The following is an 18,266-nucleotide window of genomic DNA, read 5'->3' on the forward strand; positions in this document are numbered from 1 at the left end:
TTTGAAAATATTTTGTATTGTTTCGAAATTTCTTGATTGTCTCCATATAAGATTTCAAACTTTGCTTATCCTGCATAAAACATGACTATCTTGGTTTGTAGCTGTTAGATTTTGGTTTTTTCTTCTTTTCTTTTCGTAATGGCTTCTTTTAACAGTTTTATGGGAACGCAAAATGGTCGATGATCAGAGTCTAGTTCGTACATTATTTTTAAAATTATTAGTTAAGTTTAATAATATGCCCGTCTAGCTCAGTTGGTAGAGCGCAAGGCTCTTAACCTTGTGGTCGTGGGTTCGAGCCCCACGGTGGGCGTTTATGATGAATATGTTTTTTATTTTTATACCTTCCTGTCCTTCCAGCGTTATGGACTACTCTCAACAAACATCGTATAGTGTTATTGGATGATGGGATGTAAGTGCTCAATCTCAAGTGCTTTGATGGGTTATTGGGCCCACAATTCTTGATTTGATGGATGAGTTATTATTTCACATCTTCAAATGCTGGATAGTCATCTCTGGTCAAATAAAACAACGTGCATCATTATTGACTTTCCTTCATCAAATATTGACCTTTAATCACGATGAAATAGTATTTCAACATAGGACTTTTTTGTTGTCAATCTTCCATCATCATCATTCTTGATGATTGGCCTAGAAATTTTTTGCTGCTTATGTTTTACAAATATGATTTAAAGGATAAGGATTTGGTAACTCATAGAAATTGACTTGTGAAAAATGCATTATCTTGACCGTGTAAATACAAAATCTGATGGTTAAGATTTATATTTGAAAAAGTATTTTTGAAATATGTATTATAAGATTCGCATAAATATAAAATTGGATTTTGTGTTTAAATGGTGGAGACCATGTGTTTTTTCCATGAATTTAATTAATGGGATGATGATGTATACAACATGGGGGCCCATGAAGGTGGGCTTAAGTTATTATCTTCTCTTGTGATGAATAATATATATTGGTGATCCATTATAGGCCAATAAAGGTGAAAACTTGAATTGTTTCTTAATTAGTAGATGTTGTGGATCCTACCGTCCATTTCCATGTTGATCTATTGAAAGAGGTGTTATAGTTATAGACATATATTTTAGTAAGTGACGTAATCATGAGGGTCCCACGTCTCATTAACTACAACCGCTCTTTTCCTTAGGGATCCAAAAAAGAACAAAGGTAAACTTTAATTGAGAAAAAAGGAAAAAGAAAGAGAAATATTAGTCCCACATCGGAGAAAAGTAAAGAAGCGAAAGCGAAACAAAGCTATAAAATGGAGGGGATGTGAAATGGAAAAACATACTTACCTGGACGGGGTCAATGGGTGATCAAGAAGGCCCATGGCCTAGGTTGGCGATCTCCATTGCACTGAGGAGGGGCGCCCGCCTAACATCTCCCCAAGTGGGAGAGTGTACGTCATAATTTGTGTGAGAGGGGGGTACGCGTTCGCGCGGCCCCTACCAATTCTCTAATTTTAAATATTTTTATTAATAAAAATGATAAGTGTATATTATCTAATTAAATAAAATTAGAGTACAGTTTTGGAGGGGTATTTAAAAAATAAGATAAAGATGAACGGTATTAGTATAGAGATCTGCAATTGCCACTACTTTTACTAATGCCATTAATGATGAGAGTAAAGATTTCTTCCCTTTAATTTTTAAGGTTGAAACTAACTCAGATCTATGTTATAATTGTGGTTATTGGGGTATACATGGTTCCCTCGGCATACACTTTTTATGGGGAAGTGCAGCCAAGTCATGTATCTCGAGGAGCACAGATCTACAATTCTGAACTTGTCACGTCAAGTAGTAGATTGAGTTTGTCATGTGCGGTAGTAAGATTATCACAATTCAAAATAAATATCTAAAGAAATACAGACCTTGATTTGATGAGCAAAGGACAGTCATGGCAGACTATCTTGAGTTCAAATGCCATTGAATGTGTCATGTATCTCGAGGAGCACTTGTCACGTCAGGTAGTAGATTGAGTTTGTCACGTGCGGTAGTAAGATTATAACAATTCAAAATAAATATCAAAAGAAATACAGACCTTGATTTGATGAGCGAACGACAGTCATGGCAGACTATCTTGAGTTCAAATGCCATTGAATGTTGTGTTGTGAGATTGAGTAGCTCTTTAGAGCATGAACACACACACACACATGGGAGTTGGATTGGTACATGAGAAGCTCCATTTCCTCTTACATTTCTATACTTGCTCACTTCTTTCTTTATGGGCTTTATGAACAGGTTTGTGGGTGAATGGTTTGATACACTCGTAGGCATGACAAAATGAGCCAGTTGTAAATATAAAAGGAATGGGGAATAAACTAATATACCCAACTCCCATTTGTACAGAGAAAAACACTTTTCGCTAAAAAATTTCAATCATGCAAAATAAGTTTAAAAATAAAACAATGTTTTTATTTATATAATATACCAGTATCTAGCTAAAATTCCATGACCTAGAATCATTAATCAAGCTCATTTTCCCATCATGAAAAAATACAATTGTAGCCTTGTAGGTAGCGTTGTAACCTGGACAGGTTTGGAGGGTCAAAGCAAGCTCAATAAGAGTTCAACGCAACCTAACCATTGGGTTCAGCTCATTAACCCAAGCTCAATCCGAGATTGAATATTTAAATTCGGGTTTAGCTCTGATTAGTCCAAGTTAGGTAATTTTGGACGGATTAGATGGGTTGGACGGCATTGAGCAAACTTACTTTCATTAGATTCACCACATAAATTTTATTTTATATTTTAAAAAATAAATACAATATAAAAAATAAAATCACTAGTAAATAAATTTACACACAACATCCAAATCAATTAATTTTTATATTATAAATTTTTTTCCCTTAGTTTTACAAATATATTTAAGAAGAGATAACTAATATTTTTTATATAAAAAGAATAAAAATATTTATATGTAAATATATAACATCGGATTCAAGTTGAGTTGGGTTGCCCAGTGCTTCAACCTGAGCTCAACCCAAATTGAATTCGGATTGAAATTTCCTAGCCCAGGCTCAACTCATTTTTCATATAATCCAATCCAGGCTCGCCAATCAATTGGGTTGAGTTCAGGTTATCTCTGTAGACACCCTATTTTTGTACTCGCCTGATTAATCAACTCGTCAATCCGATTGCAATGGTTCCCAATGATGGATGATTATTCCAATACTTTATTTTGTTACCAGATATGTTTCAAAAATCCGGATGAGGTATCTCGAACTGACAAAACCTTAGAAATCACGTTACGCTAGGAAAATACGACCCCAGAAACATAGAAATCATAATCTTGCAGACCAAAAAGAAGCTTTACGATACAAATCACTAAAAATAATCAAATTATCAAAATACCCCTAACATCAAAACAACCATAGAGCCTACGTTACGATTAAGAAAACTCATTCAAACACATAAAATAACAAATCAAAATCACATAAATCATTTCATCAATTTTCACAGAATTCGATAAAATTACGAAAATGCCCTTCATAAAGTTCACGACCATTTCATACAAAAAAATTCATAAATGAAAAAAACCAACATTCTCATTGAATTCCTTATGACAAATCGATTCTAAAACATCCTAGAACATAAAAAATCGACTTAAAACGCGAAAAGTCCTCTCCGAGGGTAAAACGGTAATTTCATAATTTTTTATAATTAAAAATTTTAAAATTAATAAATAAAATATTAAATAATTAAAGTGAAACATTAATAAAATTAATTTAAACTAAAAAAATCGATCAATCAGGTTCTTAGGCAAAATTGTTGAGGGGTTGCCAAGATATTTCTTCAAGGACCCCTCCATTTGGGGGTCCAAAGAATTAAAGATATAATAGAGGGGGGTTCTCCAAAAAGATTAAAGTCAATCAAGTAAGACTAAAGTTAAGGTATTAAAGTCAATCAAGTAAGACTAAAGTCAAAATTAAAGTCAATTAAGAAAGACTAAGGTCAAGATATTAAAATCAATCAATTGAGACTAAAGTCAAAATCTTAAAGTCAATCAAAGAAGACCAAAAGTCAAAATCCTAATAGAGTTCTAATTAAATAATAACTCTACCTAAAAGAATTCTAATTAAAATATAACTCTACCTAAAATAATTCTAATTAAAATACAACTCTACTTAATAAAATTCTAACTAAAATACAACTCTAACTAAAAGAATTCTAATTAAACACTAATTCTATCTAAACAAACCCTTAAAAAAATCTATAAATAAATGTCCTACACCCTATTTTCGTATCAAATCATAAATTCTAAGAAAAATAGGTCAAGAAGCCTCCCCAACCTTCCCAAAACCCTAATTTTGAAGTCATAACTCCTTACCTAACATCCATACCTCAATTTTAGCTTAAAAAACACCCAAAAACCCTTCCAAAACATCTTCAAATTCATAAGAAAAATCAGAAAACTCACAGATCTAAGAAGAAGATACCTCAACTTGGAGATCAGAAATCAAATCCGGTGACGAACGAATAACAAAGAAATACATACGTAGATATTCTTCGCTGGTGCTGAGGGAATCGTTGTAATCGGAAAGATAACTTTCTTTTATATATATTTTTTTATTATAATTATTTGTTATTTTTGGTTTATTTTGTAATGTAACCGATTTTTGGGAAGAAGTAGAGACCAGCACTTGCCGGGCGGGGTTGGTGCCTAACACTTTCCAACCCCGTAACGTGATCCCCGGACCCGTATTTTCTTTCGTAGATTAGTTGTCTTTGTTTTTAGAGTCAATGATATGTTCCTAGACCGTAATAACTAGGTGACGACTCCCAAACCTTAAAGGTCAAAAGTGGATCCGCGGATCGAGGGCTCTTTCAATCTCGCCCCAAGTTGCAGCCGTACTTGTAAGTATAACAAAGTAAGCAAACATAGCATGAAAAAAGAATGGGGAGTAAGTAACGTAGCTACCCAACTCTCATTTGTACAGAAACATCAAACACTTTGCAATCAAATTAAAATTTAAAATTGGAAAGTTACAATTTCCAATCAAGAAAATATTGACACGAAGTATCAGGGTGATGATAAGTTAAAAAAATAAAGCACTGTTTTATTTTCTTTGTTCAAATTCCATGACCTAGAATGGCATCAATCAAACGAATTTTGTACTTCAGTCAATTTTGCAGTCTAATTATGTATCTTACGATATTATAGAAATTATTTGCTGAACAAAATAAAATTTCAACAATCATTTTCTCATCATAAGAAATATGATTCATTTTTCAAGATTTGGCTTTGATGATGATGATGACGACGATGATAAAGACATAAAAGGTACTCTCAAGTCTTGAGAGGCAATAGCACTTGTGTGGATTCCACTTCAAAATGCTACATTTGGGCTAGACACAGATTAATCAATTTGATTGGTGATTGTTGTGTGGTGGAATTGAGTAAACTTTTTAGAGCATCTAGACTTGGGAGTTCGATTTTGATACATATAGCCCATTTCCTCTTACATCTTACATTGGCTCACCTCTTACGTTAATACCGATCCAAATCTTATCTAATAATTCCAATTAAAGCATAGAGATAATGTGGAGGATATTTCTTGTAAGGTACTAAGGGGCGATGCATGGCACATAGGGATTCAAGTTTGGTATGGAGATTTGAGGGTAAGCTCGATGACTCGATCACAAACCAATCATGGGTTCAAGTTTCGATAGGATAAAATCAGGGATTAGATAAAAAGATGTTAAAATTCTGGTGAGAAAAAATCTCAAAAAAGAAGGAATGTATGTGGACTGGATATTTAATAGATACATTCCGAAATCATCAATTAAGATCTACCTTCTAAATTGGATAAGGTTAAATCGATAATAGGATCTAAAGGGATCTTAGGATTTCATCTCTATATATAGATGGAGAGAGGTGCTAAAAGATATGAGTTCTCCCCCCGCTAAATTTTACACTAATTTTTGTATTAAGGTTTTGACTTGGGTGTTAGAGAGGTACTGTTACAGGCATACCCAAGAGCACGAGAAGTGGAGATTATGAGTCATTGACACAAATCTCAAGGTAGTGCAAGTTTTTTGCATGTACATATAATATAGATCGTTAGTAGATGTATTAGATGATATTAAATCAATTGTGTAGCTAATTTCACACCCCTTTTACGCTAACATGTACAAAATATCAAATTGATTGGTGATTTGTAGTCACTACAAACCTATTCACGAAGCCTACGATAAAAGTTCCTAGAACACAAATAGCTAGAAATCACCAATCAAGCTGGTATTATAGGCATGTATATATTTGTATATGACATGGGCCATGAGGGACTAAAGAGTCCTATAGAAACCTCAGGTGTAAAGACTAAGTTGCCCCTTGACTCAATTGCTATATACAACCCTCTAAATTCACACATGTTTGTTATGATGCCTTATTTTGTAATTATTCCATTAACCCCTGAAACTTGGAACACCCAATTATTTGATTACAAAAAATCAAATTGATTGGTGATTTGTAGATACGGTTCAAGAAAAAATGCTAAAATTTTAGGGTATTTTAGTAACGATCCCCTGCTAAATGAGTGATATTAGCGCTATCCACCTGCAAAATGCAAGATGAGGTCTACCCCTTAGATTTTCATTGACTCGGTCAAACTGTCCTCAACGTTTGTTTAGTTGATGGTCTAACTTTTGAATACCCAAACTACCCTTATAACATTTAAATGACTAAAATGCCATTGTTTTAATTGACAGAATAAAAAATCTAATCTCAACCATTAGATCAAAATATTTTACACCATTGGATTAAAAGAAAATCTCTAACTTTATCTTTTTGAAGAAGATGAAGAAAAAGTTAAGGTTTTACACTCATCTCAGTTCAAATATTCTTTAGTACTAGGGTTCTATTCCTTAAATCCATTGATGTGAAGCATTACCATTAACATCTTTAATTTAAATCCGATTTTGATTTTGGGTTAGATTTTGGTTAATCAAGTTAAAAATCTCATATTCCGTGGATTGGGTAGAGTTATGGACTCTCATATGAACTCTTTTAACAAGTTTAACCTCAAGGCTTAAGTTTCCATGGAAAAAAAGAAAAAAAAAAACAAGTGTATATTCTTTGTTGCATCGAGGGGGAGGGGGAGGGGGAGGGAGAGGGGGGGGGGGGTTAGAGGGGTATTACTAATTTTATTTACTTCATTGTTTCGTATTTTCTCTCAATTTTTTTCTTTCATTATTTTTCATATGAAAAATGTAAGCATTGGATCAAAGAATGCCTTTGGGATGAGATTAAACTGATCAGATAGAGATCAACACAATGATTTTAGGTTGAAAAATATGAAATTAAGTTAAAAATGATGAGAATAGGTTAGAAATGATGAGATTAAGCTTCAAAACTACAATATTTAGATTTAAATTGATGAGAAATTGTGCTGAAAATAATTTAGATTCTTAAGATTATTGTGTTTAGAAAGATTATTAGGTTGTTCTACTCGAAGGATATTTTCATAATTTCAATACATAAGGGTATTTTGGACATTTTCCCATCTCTGTTAACTGAAAATCATTTTTATTAACAGTTTGACCAGGTCAACAAAATTCAGGGTGGGTTAGACCTCATCTTACATTTTGTAGAAGGGTAGCACTAATATCACCCATTTTGTAGGGATTATATATATATAAAGTTACACAAAATTTTAAGTTAGAAATCACCAATCAAGTTAGTGCATGAGTATGCAAATTGTTGTGGGCCAAACAAGCATTTGTGCTACAATATTATAGTATCACAGGCTAATTCAGTCCCCCTTGGTTTAGGCTTTGTTGTGTTGTTCAACGTGCTATTAACTCGTGAAAATTGACATACTATTTAAGATGCTTACATGATAAAATTCAAATCGATTGGTGACTTGTACATGTGGTTCAAATAGTTTTTATAGCCTTCCTACAACATTTCCTTCAACATTATGTTTATATAGAGCCATCAACTTTTCTCAAGTATACAACACTCATATCTCAGAAAAACATCTATGGTTCTGTGCACACCACCACATCAACGCCGTTAGTATTTATATATATATAATTTTTTTTTTATTCTTGTGAGAAAAACATTTAACATTACTTGACCAGAAAATGTGTGCCATACAGTGATGGTTAATTCATTCCTATTCAAGGTTTTTATTTATTATTGGAACCCACCTATAAATCACCAATCAAACAGGTTTTTATGTATGTATATTATTGTGGGCCCCACAAGAGAGTGCCATATGATACCTTGTAGATAGGGATTAAAATAACTAGACAACCCTTAGACTTAGATAATTATTGCGTTGCCCCCAATGGTTTTGAATATTAAGCAATCAAGACTACTAGTTAACGATCATTGTATGCGTTGTCCCATACAATGGTGGTTAACTGGCCCCCAAAAAGTAATGATGCCTTAAGGGTACACGTTATAGTTCATTAAATATGCCTTGGGATCTGATTTTTGTACCAAAACTGCCCTCAAAAATATTTTTTTGACCAAAAATACCCTCGGGCGATTTGTCCCGATCTCAGACTAGTTTTGAAACTATGATGGGTGATCAAAATTTTCGTTAATGGCTTGAAAACCTAAGTTCTTTATTTCTTAACTTTAGAGGAATATACATAACTACTAGTCGAAATTGTGTTTTATAAGTTGAAGACTCTAAATCAATCTGAAATATTGATTAATATGGCATTCCATGAACTCACATAGATTTTTGTATGAAGTTGCCAACTTAGTTAATTTGGTAAGGCTAGCGGAGTGTTGATACCACAACTTGCTTTCAAAACCCATTGAATTGACCCCCACTCCAATAATCGAGTAGATTTTTTTCACAGAATCCTTAATAACTATCACACGACAGTTTAAATGATTAGTTGATTTGGGATTCTGTGAAATCCTCGATTGACTTTTGTATAAGCAAAAAGTTTTTCATCAATTAAGTCTTGCTTAAAAAAAAATTGAAAATAAAATAAAATTATTCTATAGAATCAGAGAACATTTTAGTGTTACACGTGGTTATTACCTTAGGATCCTTGTTTCATGTGCCAACCTGCAGCAAATAGCTCAAGAATTGGGTCCTCTTTGGTAACTTCACATGCCCCCTCACAAACAATGGCCTTATCAATATCCTCTAGATAATCTTCCATCTTCTTTGTGTCTTCTTTCTTACTTCCCATCTCTAAAACCTCCTTATAAGTATGCCCTTTTTTCTTCTCCATCTCTTCTTCTTCCTTGTAAATTTTATCTTCTTCTTTGACCCCCATCTCTAAAACCTCCTTATATGTGCTCTTGACTACTTTTACTTCATCATCATCCATAGGATTAGACATTTTGATTGAATTCGACCTCACGCTGACCTCATTTTCCACATCGATGGGTTTCGTGGGGCCCCGAGGTTCATCCTCTGATGTAAATTCATTGGCGTTATCGTGACTATTTACGTCGATTGTGATCTCCTTCTCTTTTGCTCCATCACATTCCCGATTAATCAATATTGTGATCAAGAAATTCAATACTGAAGTCAATTGGGTCAAGGCCGACTTGTTCCCCGTGTTATTGAATTTCTCTGGCAGTGTCTCTAATATGTGGACTAGAGCATCGATCTTGTCGAACACGTAAGACGATGATGGGAATAGGATCTCGATCACGCTTTCAATGGTTAGGATTTGATTGTCTATGAAGGAGAGGATTGCTAGCCATTGACATTGCATGGCATACACTATTGGGCCCACATATGTAGTAAGTTTTCGTGTTAATGAGCCTATTGGGCCATTTAAACCATTAGATTTCGAGTAGACTTCGTGGGCCATGGCTAGAATTAAAACTCCACAAGTGTGTAAAGGACGACACCTAGAATTATCTCTTGATGAAGATTCCTGAGAAATTTTATGCAAAAATGTCAGATTATCTGTAACTATATCGACTTAATTGTTTGATTGGTCCCCCAGATCACAATAATCATCAAGATTGAAAGATCAGAACCACACCCAATCAGCCTTTCTTCATGTTGGACGGTCTTGATCTTTCAATATCATTTAAGTTTTGATATAGAAGATCTAACAAGTGGGGCTGTGGGAACATTTAAACAAACCCTTGTGCTCAACTTTCCAATTAATGGGCCCAAACATTGCATGAACTGATTGTAATGTTTGAGCCGTTGGATCATGGTTTTAATACTCGGTTTTGCGTTAGTCTCGTCCAGGCCCAATACCAAGTCGTCTCGTATGAGTTTTCTGATACGTTTGAGACATCTCGTTCAAAAAATCAAAAAATTGAACGTGAGGTATTAAATATCGGTAAAAAAAAGTTAATTGTGAATTGGACTGGTTCAGCTCTGATACCGACTTAACTCGGACGACACGTCTCGGTCTCAGACGAGTTTTAAAACCATGCATTGGATAGACTCTATTAAAATTGTCAATAAAATAAGGGGTAGCTTAGTAATACCACACTGCGAAACATTGAAAAATGAGGATATTTAGGCATTGCCTGGTATGCTGCAAATCATTTGCAAATGCAAATGATTTTCTGAAATTAATTTTACCGATGCTTGATTACACGATGCAAATGATTTGTGTGGCCATGAATCACCAAAATTCTTAAGAAATGTCAATAAATGATTTGCAGCACAAAAAGTACCGTAAATCATTTGCAAATCACAACGAAATTTTTTATTACAAAGATCAACCAAGCACAAAAAAATTAAAAAAAAAAAAAAGATTCGCAAGAAATTTTCCAATGATTATCAAACAATAGTAAATCATTCATCGCAAAACATTTGCAGTGCAAATTATATCCATTTTTATTTGTAAAACTAAGAATTACCATTTTTAAAATTAAAATATTTTACATAAAATATAAAATCAATCACTACAATACCCTTCTTGAGAATTTTAACAAATTCAATGATCATGGTATTTTTATAATTTTACTAAATCATACCGTAGCATTTTTACTGCTTTCGTAAAAAAAAAAAAAAATTATTTTCAAATTACCATTTTAAAAATAAAAATGAATAATGAAGTGTAATGGGAATTTCTCTTAATCACCAAACAAGTTACAAATATTAGTATAAAATAAGAAAACATACGGTAGACTGAATGGACGTCCCTGATGCCATTGATTTTGTAGCAACTTCACCTGCCAATACACAACCATATTATAAAATTTTTTTTTGTTTGTTTGTTTGTAAATAATTGGGCAATGAGATTTAAAAATTAACTTAAAGAAGGGGAAAAATAATAATCGAAGACTCACCTTTTACATGTAAACGTTCTCTGCCAGGAAACGTTTCGTATAATAAAATATTAGAGAAGGGGAGATGAGGGTGTCTTATTTGTGTTCTCTGTCTAACTCATAAATCCGAAAAATGAGCGGTTTATATATATTTTCGCCGAAATGTCGTCTCCTCCACTAGAATTTTTCTTTGTTTCACTTCAAATAGGCGATTAGACACTTGATACGCTTTGATTTTGACAAGTTTCACTTCTTCCATCCTTATGGTTTGCATGATTTATATAGATAGTTACTATTGGCACCACAGCTTTTACTTATTGCACCCCAATTTCATAATTTATTTATCACACCCCAATTAAAAATTAAAACACACCATTCAAATATTAAAAAGTTTTGACTCTAATTAAAGAGATTTTCCCTTATCTTGACACATCATAACTTGTTGCCGCGCACTTTTCCCTACCATCAATAAACACAAACGGAGAGTGAATTTGCCCACTCAACCGTTCCAACACCTCAAAGGCCGAGGTAGTTATCGAGAATTCCTTCTTCCCATCTACTTCCTTGGTATTCTACCCACCTTGGCTGATTTAGTCGGGAGTTCATTTTATGTCCTTCACTAGGTTTATAAAAAATCCATCATCTTCCTTATCTAAAAGTCTTATGTTGCTCTTGACATTTGAAGAAGATAGAATCTTATTGTTGAAGACAAATGTTGAAATATTTCATCTTCAACATGTTAACCCTAATCTAGGGTAAACTATTTTGTTCCTATTCAATCCATTGTCTTTAATATCTCGGAGAAATTCTTGATTTTTCTATTCAAAATTCCATTTGTCTTCTACTTCTTCAAAAATCTTATCTTGTTTTGAGATTTTAAGATGAAAGAATATAGAATGTAACACTAAAAGTAAATGGTACAAACCTTTACAACAAAGTTGAATATGATTGCTTATGGAGATAAAATCAACTAGAGACTGTAGATGAGGAGGGCATTTTGGGTATGTACATTAGTGTCTTAGATAAGACCTAGGTCAAATGGTATGTCATTAGTTTACATCTTTCCAACATTGACCAAAACGTACGGTCCCGTATAAATCACTATTTTCTTTGGGAAAAAAAAAAAAAACAAAACATTAGCATAAAACGTGGGGTTTTCCATAAAAAAAAAAGCTGTTAAGTTTAGGGAATTACCAGTTGTTAAGATTGGGGAATTCTTCTTGAGATTCCCAATAAAAGAAATCCCTAAAATTTTATTATCTCAATCAAAATAAGAACGTTTTTTTATTAAACTATAGAAATTTTCAAGGACAACACCAAAAACTTTGGGCTTTATATTTTGTCAATCTTCTTCCGTCATAAGCTTTTCTTATTAATGGATTTGACTTTAGCTCTCCATTATTGGTTTCTGGTGAATGTTTCTTCGATAATCAAGTCAATCACAATTTTTGTCAAAAGAGTGTAAAGATAATATTAGTAAAAATTGTATAACTTTCCTTTTGTTTGTTTACATATTTATTGGCTATCATTTGTTGATTGTAATATATGACATCCTATTCGTATCACTTTTAGAGATTTCGACATGTACCTAGTACAAAGTTTCGTAGAGAATCTTTTCTACATATTGGCCACGTATTAGTAAAATGGCATGGCTCACTAATCGTTTCTTACATTCACTTATTTGGGGACATTCATCTTTATTTTGTTCCCATAATCTCGAGTTAATACTTGAAATGAGACATAATTGTAGAAATAAAAAATATTCCTTCCTAGGGATTAGCAAAATTACTAAATTCAAACTACCGAATAAGTTCTAATATGATCCAACCGTAAACCCGATTCGAAAACATAGGCGGATCAACCACTTTGATCAACCCCCCCTTTTTCCCCCTCTAGGTGGTTCGACCATCTTGCCTGACCACCTCTGTTGCTCCTTCTAGGTGGTTTAGCTCCCAAGGCCAAACCCCTTTATATGTTCCCTAGAATAGGTTCATCCCACTTGGCCGACCCTCCTCTATCAATCAAATCCACTGGGATATCTACTTCTTTATGGGAGTCGACCCTTTTCTCTTCAATCCGCAAGTGGTTCGGCCTCCTTATGAGAATTGACCCCACTCTCTTATATCATAAGTGGTCCAGCATCCCCCCAAGGGAGCCGACCATTCTCTTAAACACTTCGACCAAGTTAAGTCAACAACAACAACTACAATTACTTCTTCTTCTCCTCCAACTCCTACTCAATAGCAAAGTTGCATATAAAGAAGATGCCACCTTGCCAAGTTGGTAACACTTACTATGGAATCACATATCTGGTTAGTTTCAAAATCTTTCTTCACCCTCTAACTACTCATGCACTATCTATCCAACAATCTAAATTAAAAAATAGAATAAATTAGAATTATGAAGGCATATGGGAAAGTGTTGGCATCACTCAATAAGTGATAAACTAAGTGTTGGGCATAGTGACTAGGACCTCCCTACAAAAAGGGAGAGGTATTTTGTTTAAGCTCCCTCATTAGTCACCCATAAAGATTTTTCCGTCTTACCTGGCATGTGTAATTGGAGGGGTATTGCATGTACCCAAGGGATTTGGGCGAGATATGGTGCTCTAAGAGGCCAATATTTTTGCCCCTACTATTCGGGCCTATGAGTCGGGACACATTGTCATCCAAAAAAAAAAAAAAAAAAACTCAATAAGTGATAAATTATGAGAATGTCGGTTGATAGATGATTTGGACATATTCAACAAATGCTGATTACAATCCTGATTATAAGAAATGTTCAAGTTGAAGGTTTAAAAAGAGAGGGGAAGACATAAAAGAATAAGGATGAAGATAGTTAGAACAGATATGAACTCACTCTCAGCAATACAAGATTTTGGCTTTAGATGAAATGGAATGGAGAAAAAAGATTTGTTTAGATGGCCACAAGTCTTTAAGATAAGGTTTTGTGTTTTCTGAGGGGTTGTGATTATTTAGTTAGAGAAAGATGCTTCGCATTCTTTTCACTTTGGCAACAAATAAGCACACATGGAAATACACATCAATTTCAAAACGCTTTTTGAAACTTCTTGTGTTAATCCAACAAATAGTCTTCCCATCCTTTTGGATACCAGTAAAAGTGTTTCCAAAAGGGATTATTAAGTGGTCATAATAAGGGAGATGTGATCCAAGACAAATCTTCGAAGTGTCTCTTAAAAAGGACATTTGAATTTTGCATTTTTTTTCTTTTGAATTTTTCTTAGGTAATATCACTCTCAATAATAGAAGACTTTGGCTTTTAACAAAATAGAATGGAGGAAAAGATTTATTTAGACAGCCACAAATCTTTAGGATAAGGTTTTGTCGTCGTCTCAGCGATTGTGATTGTTTAGTTAGAGAAAGATGCTTTGCATTCTTATCACTTTGGAAACAAATAATGTGCACACATAGACATTGACATCAATTGCAAAGCCCTTCTTGAAACTTCCTGTGTTAATCCAACAAATAGTCTCCCGATCCTTTTGCTGGGAGCGGATCCTCTATGGTACTTTTTTCTTACAGTTTCATGTAATATTCTATCAATGGTGGATAAATCATGAAAAAAAAAAAAAAAAATGAAAAAATGAAAAAAGAAAAATCTAACACAACAACAATGTATTTATAATGACTTACATCAGATTTGATTTTTTATTTTATTTTTTTGAAAAAACACATCTTTTTCAGATTGATCAACGAATTTCAAATGAACGGTCACTAGAACTCCAAAATTTCAATGAATGGATTTTGGTTTCTATACCACGTTGTGCTCTTTCAATCGTCTAACCGAACTACATAGAATTGTTGGAAAAAAGTACCAAAAATGATCTGCTCCCCCTTTTAGACACCGGTAAAAGTGTTTTCAAATGGGAAGATTAAGTGGTCATAACTCATAATAAGGGAGATGAGATCCAAGACAAATCTTAATTTGTAGTGTCCCTGAATTTCTTTTGAATTTTTCCGAAGTAATAAGAATGAAAGGTGTTAAGCTTTAATTTTTGAATTTTTAAAGTTGCTGAAATTTTGCTTTAATGCACTGTTTTATATGATTTGGAAAGAGCTGAATAGAAGAATTTTCGAGGAAATAACTTCTCTGAAGAATGCGTTGCTTAAGAAAATCGACGAGAGTATTCAAGGAGTGTTTGATGGGATGAAAGTTGTTTTTTGCAAGCCGTTTCTTTTGCAAAATGGGGTTGAAACTGCATTTTCGACACTCCAAGGGTGAAACACAGATGGCTCTTTAAATTTTTGACTTGTGACTTTGAATTTTTTTTGGTGAGAAGCAAATAGAACAGCTGATTTTCTAGTGAAATTGAGAAATTTTGGGGAGGGTATGTTTCTAATTGACGATAACTCTTGCATACCTCAAGAATTAATGAGAATTATGATAGAAGATTTATGCTGTAATTATTCTCGTTAAGCTCATGTAATCAGCGTAGGACCCATTAACCCTAACTTATCAATCGAAAGAAAGACAAGAAAGGATGAAGGTGTTAAACTTTATTCAGATGTCGAGCTATTTATTAATAGGAATCTCCTATCATTGCAAAGGAGTATAACCTATAAGTTCGAGATGGATTGATGTGATTCCTCTATGCCTAAGACACCGGAATATCATATCATTAACTATTAGGAAAAAAATTAAAAAAATACCCAAAACAAAATTTTTTGAATCAAAATTGTAAATTAGTTACATATAAGAAATGACTAAAATGCCATGTATTTGAACATATATATATTTTTTGTATAAAAATCAAATAAATGCCACATGTGATATATATATATATATATATGGGTCGGGTTCCGTAGACTCACATTACGAGTCACATTACGACACACCATTTTGTCTTATATGGGTAAAAATGTTTGGAATGGACTGATTTTTTGTGAGGATGATCTCTATGGTGAGGAGATCATCCTTGCCAAAAATCATCTCATTATGAAACTTTTAGCCCTATGTTTAGAAGTTGAAAAATTTTAGACCGTCCAATTTTTGTAAATCAATTTTGATGGGGTTAGAAGTTTTGGAATGGGATGATTTTTTTCCAGGATGATCCCCTCATCGCCGAGATCATCCTCACAAAAAATCAGCCCATTCCAAACATTTTTGCCCATATAAGACAAACAGTGTGTCGCAATGTGAGTCGTAATAGGGGTTGTAATAACGCCATCCTATATATATATATATATATATATATACACACATCATGTTCCTTCAATATTTTTCAATAATTAATATTTATTATTGACGAATAATATCATTTATATGATAAGTGGAACAAATGTAAATAAGTGGAGTGGAAAGATAGTAATATATTAAGATTTTGTACTTTAGAAAAACTTTTAATTAACGAAAAAATAAATTTGGGATAAAAAGTGAAGGAAAATATGTTGTACAAGGAGAGAGCGGATCCTCTGTAGCGTGATTATCCTATAGCTCCCTATAGCACATTTGAACAATTCAAAGAACGCTACGTAAATGGGTTAACAAAATCCCACCGTTCTAAAACTAGGTCCCGTTCGGCACCCAACCATTTACCCAACAATTTGCTCAACCATTTTTATCTTACATGGGTTAGAAGTTTTGGAATGGGCTGATTTTTGGTAAGGATGATCTCTATGGTGAGGAGGAGATCATCCTCACAAAAAATCAGCCCATTCCAAAACTTCTAATCCCATGTTTACAAGTAGAAATATCGTGGACCGTCCATTTTTTGTAAAGCATTTGTGATGGGGTTAGAAGTTTTGGAATGGGCTGATTTTGGGTGAGGATGATCTCTACAAAAATTAGCCCATTCCAAAACTTCTAACCCATGTAAGACAAAAATGGTTGGGTGAATGATTGGGTGCTGAACATTTCCCTCTAAAATTTGGAATTCAATGATGGTCCATTGTGAAAGATCTGGATCAGGCTAATTTCTTTTTTGATGTATTTTTTTATTTTATAATCAGATTTACCATAGGATATGTTATTTTTTTTAGAGCTATAATGATTGCATGTGGTAAATCATACGTGATTGACGTGGCAAGGGCACAAAACCATGGATCTTTTTCTTTGAGATATACAAGGAAAAAGATCTACGGTTCTATGCCCTTGCCACATCCACCGCGTGTAGACTACATATAATTTACCTTGTGCATTTATCATTGTTCTATTTTTTAAAGTGTAATGATTTTGGTAATTCAACCTGATAGGGTGACTCAAAAATTCAATTGACGTGTACCTTGTAAGAATTGTAGATTTTTTCTCGAGATAGACAATTACACATCCTCACAAACACATGTGCAGTCGTTTATCTTGAGGGGGAAAAAAAATCTATTGTTCTTGCACCTCACTATGTGAAAATTAGAAAATTTTATAGGAAAAATTGATGGGTCAAGGCCAATGAATTTTAGAAATCAAAATCTAACACCTTAGGATTGTTGTAATTTGTAATGTTCCTTAGATTTGACTCCCTATAATTGTCAAATTTCTCCCAACTTCCATTAATTTGATGGTTTCGACCCATTGGAAGTAAAAATTTGACAATGAAAAATTTAACGCTATAGTCTGTCAAGTTTTACGAAATTCAACAACCTTGGATTGTCAAATATAAGCTTTTTTTCACGTTGTGCCTATCACAACAGTGATATTTTTACAAAATCAGCACTCTTTTTTAAAAGAAAAATAACTCTCATACGTGGAAAAAGTACTGAAAGTTAGGATCTACGCAATTAGAATGATTTGTGATAGGGGTATCAATGAGTACTTATTTAACCGAAACCGAGCTGGAACCGAAACCGAATACCCCGATTCCGGATCCCGTTTTATTGGAACGAATTAGAGCTAGGTCTAAAATGGAACTGAATCGATAGGAACCGAAACTATTAGGTTCTATCTAATGGGTACTCGGAACTTATTTATTTCCAAGGTATAGATGATTTAAGTTATGTTTTATTTCAAAAATAAATGCATGCTATATAAAAATCTTCAATTTTTCATATAAAGTGTCGATTGAAACTTAAAATGAGCTA

At 33.5% G+C, this 18,266-nt stretch overlaps 1 protein-coding gene and 2 non-coding genes across 3 annotated transcripts; 2 read left to right on the top strand and 1 right to left on the bottom strand.

Moving 5' to 3' along the window:
• The first annotated feature begins 237 nt into the window (after positions 1-237).
• On the top strand, positions 238-310 carry TRNAK-CUU (transfer RNA lysine (anticodon CUU)). Its single transcript has one exon. It is a non-coding gene; the product is annotated as a tRNA-Lys (tRNA).
• Positions 311-1,302: 992 nt separating this feature from the next.
• Positions 1,303-1,464, top strand: LOC147398555 (U1 spliceosomal RNA). The gene has a single exon (XR_015180206.1). It is a non-coding gene; the product is annotated as a U1 spliceosomal RNA (small nuclear RNA).
• A 7,493-nt stretch (positions 1,465-8,957) lies between these two features.
• LOC147398556 (uncharacterized) lies at positions 8,958-11,364 on the bottom strand. Its single transcript, XM_086448987.1, has 3 exons — positions 11,257-11,364; positions 11,090-11,139; positions 8,958-9,875 (listed from the first exon to the last, which is right to left on the bottom strand). The coding sequence occupies exons 2-3, from the start codon at positions 11,117-11,119 to the stop codon at positions 9,024-9,026; spliced, it is 882 nt and encodes a 293-aa protein (XP_086305113.1). The 5' UTR covers positions 11,120-11,139; positions 11,257-11,364; the 3' UTR covers positions 8,958-9,023.
• Between the last annotated feature and the right edge of the window lie 6,902 nt (positions 11,365-18,266).

This window comes from Akebia trifoliata, chromosome 7, assembly GCF_017979445.1.
Source record: "Akebia trifoliata isolate Shusen 1 chromosome 7, ASM1797944v1, whole genome shotgun sequence".
Taxonomy (NCBI): Eukaryota; Viridiplantae; Streptophyta; class Magnoliopsida; order Ranunculales; family Lardizabalaceae; genus Akebia; species Akebia trifoliata.

Excerpts from the sequence above, each read along its gene's own strand:
- LOC147398556 (XM_086448987.1), bottom strand. The coding sequence starts at position 11,119 with ATGGCATCAGGGACGTCCATTCAGTCTACC. Across the intron at positions 9,876-11,089 it reads GGACGTCCATTCAGTCTACC|GAATCTTCATCAAGAGATAA; the intron begins GTATGTTTTCTT and ends AAAATTTCTCAG.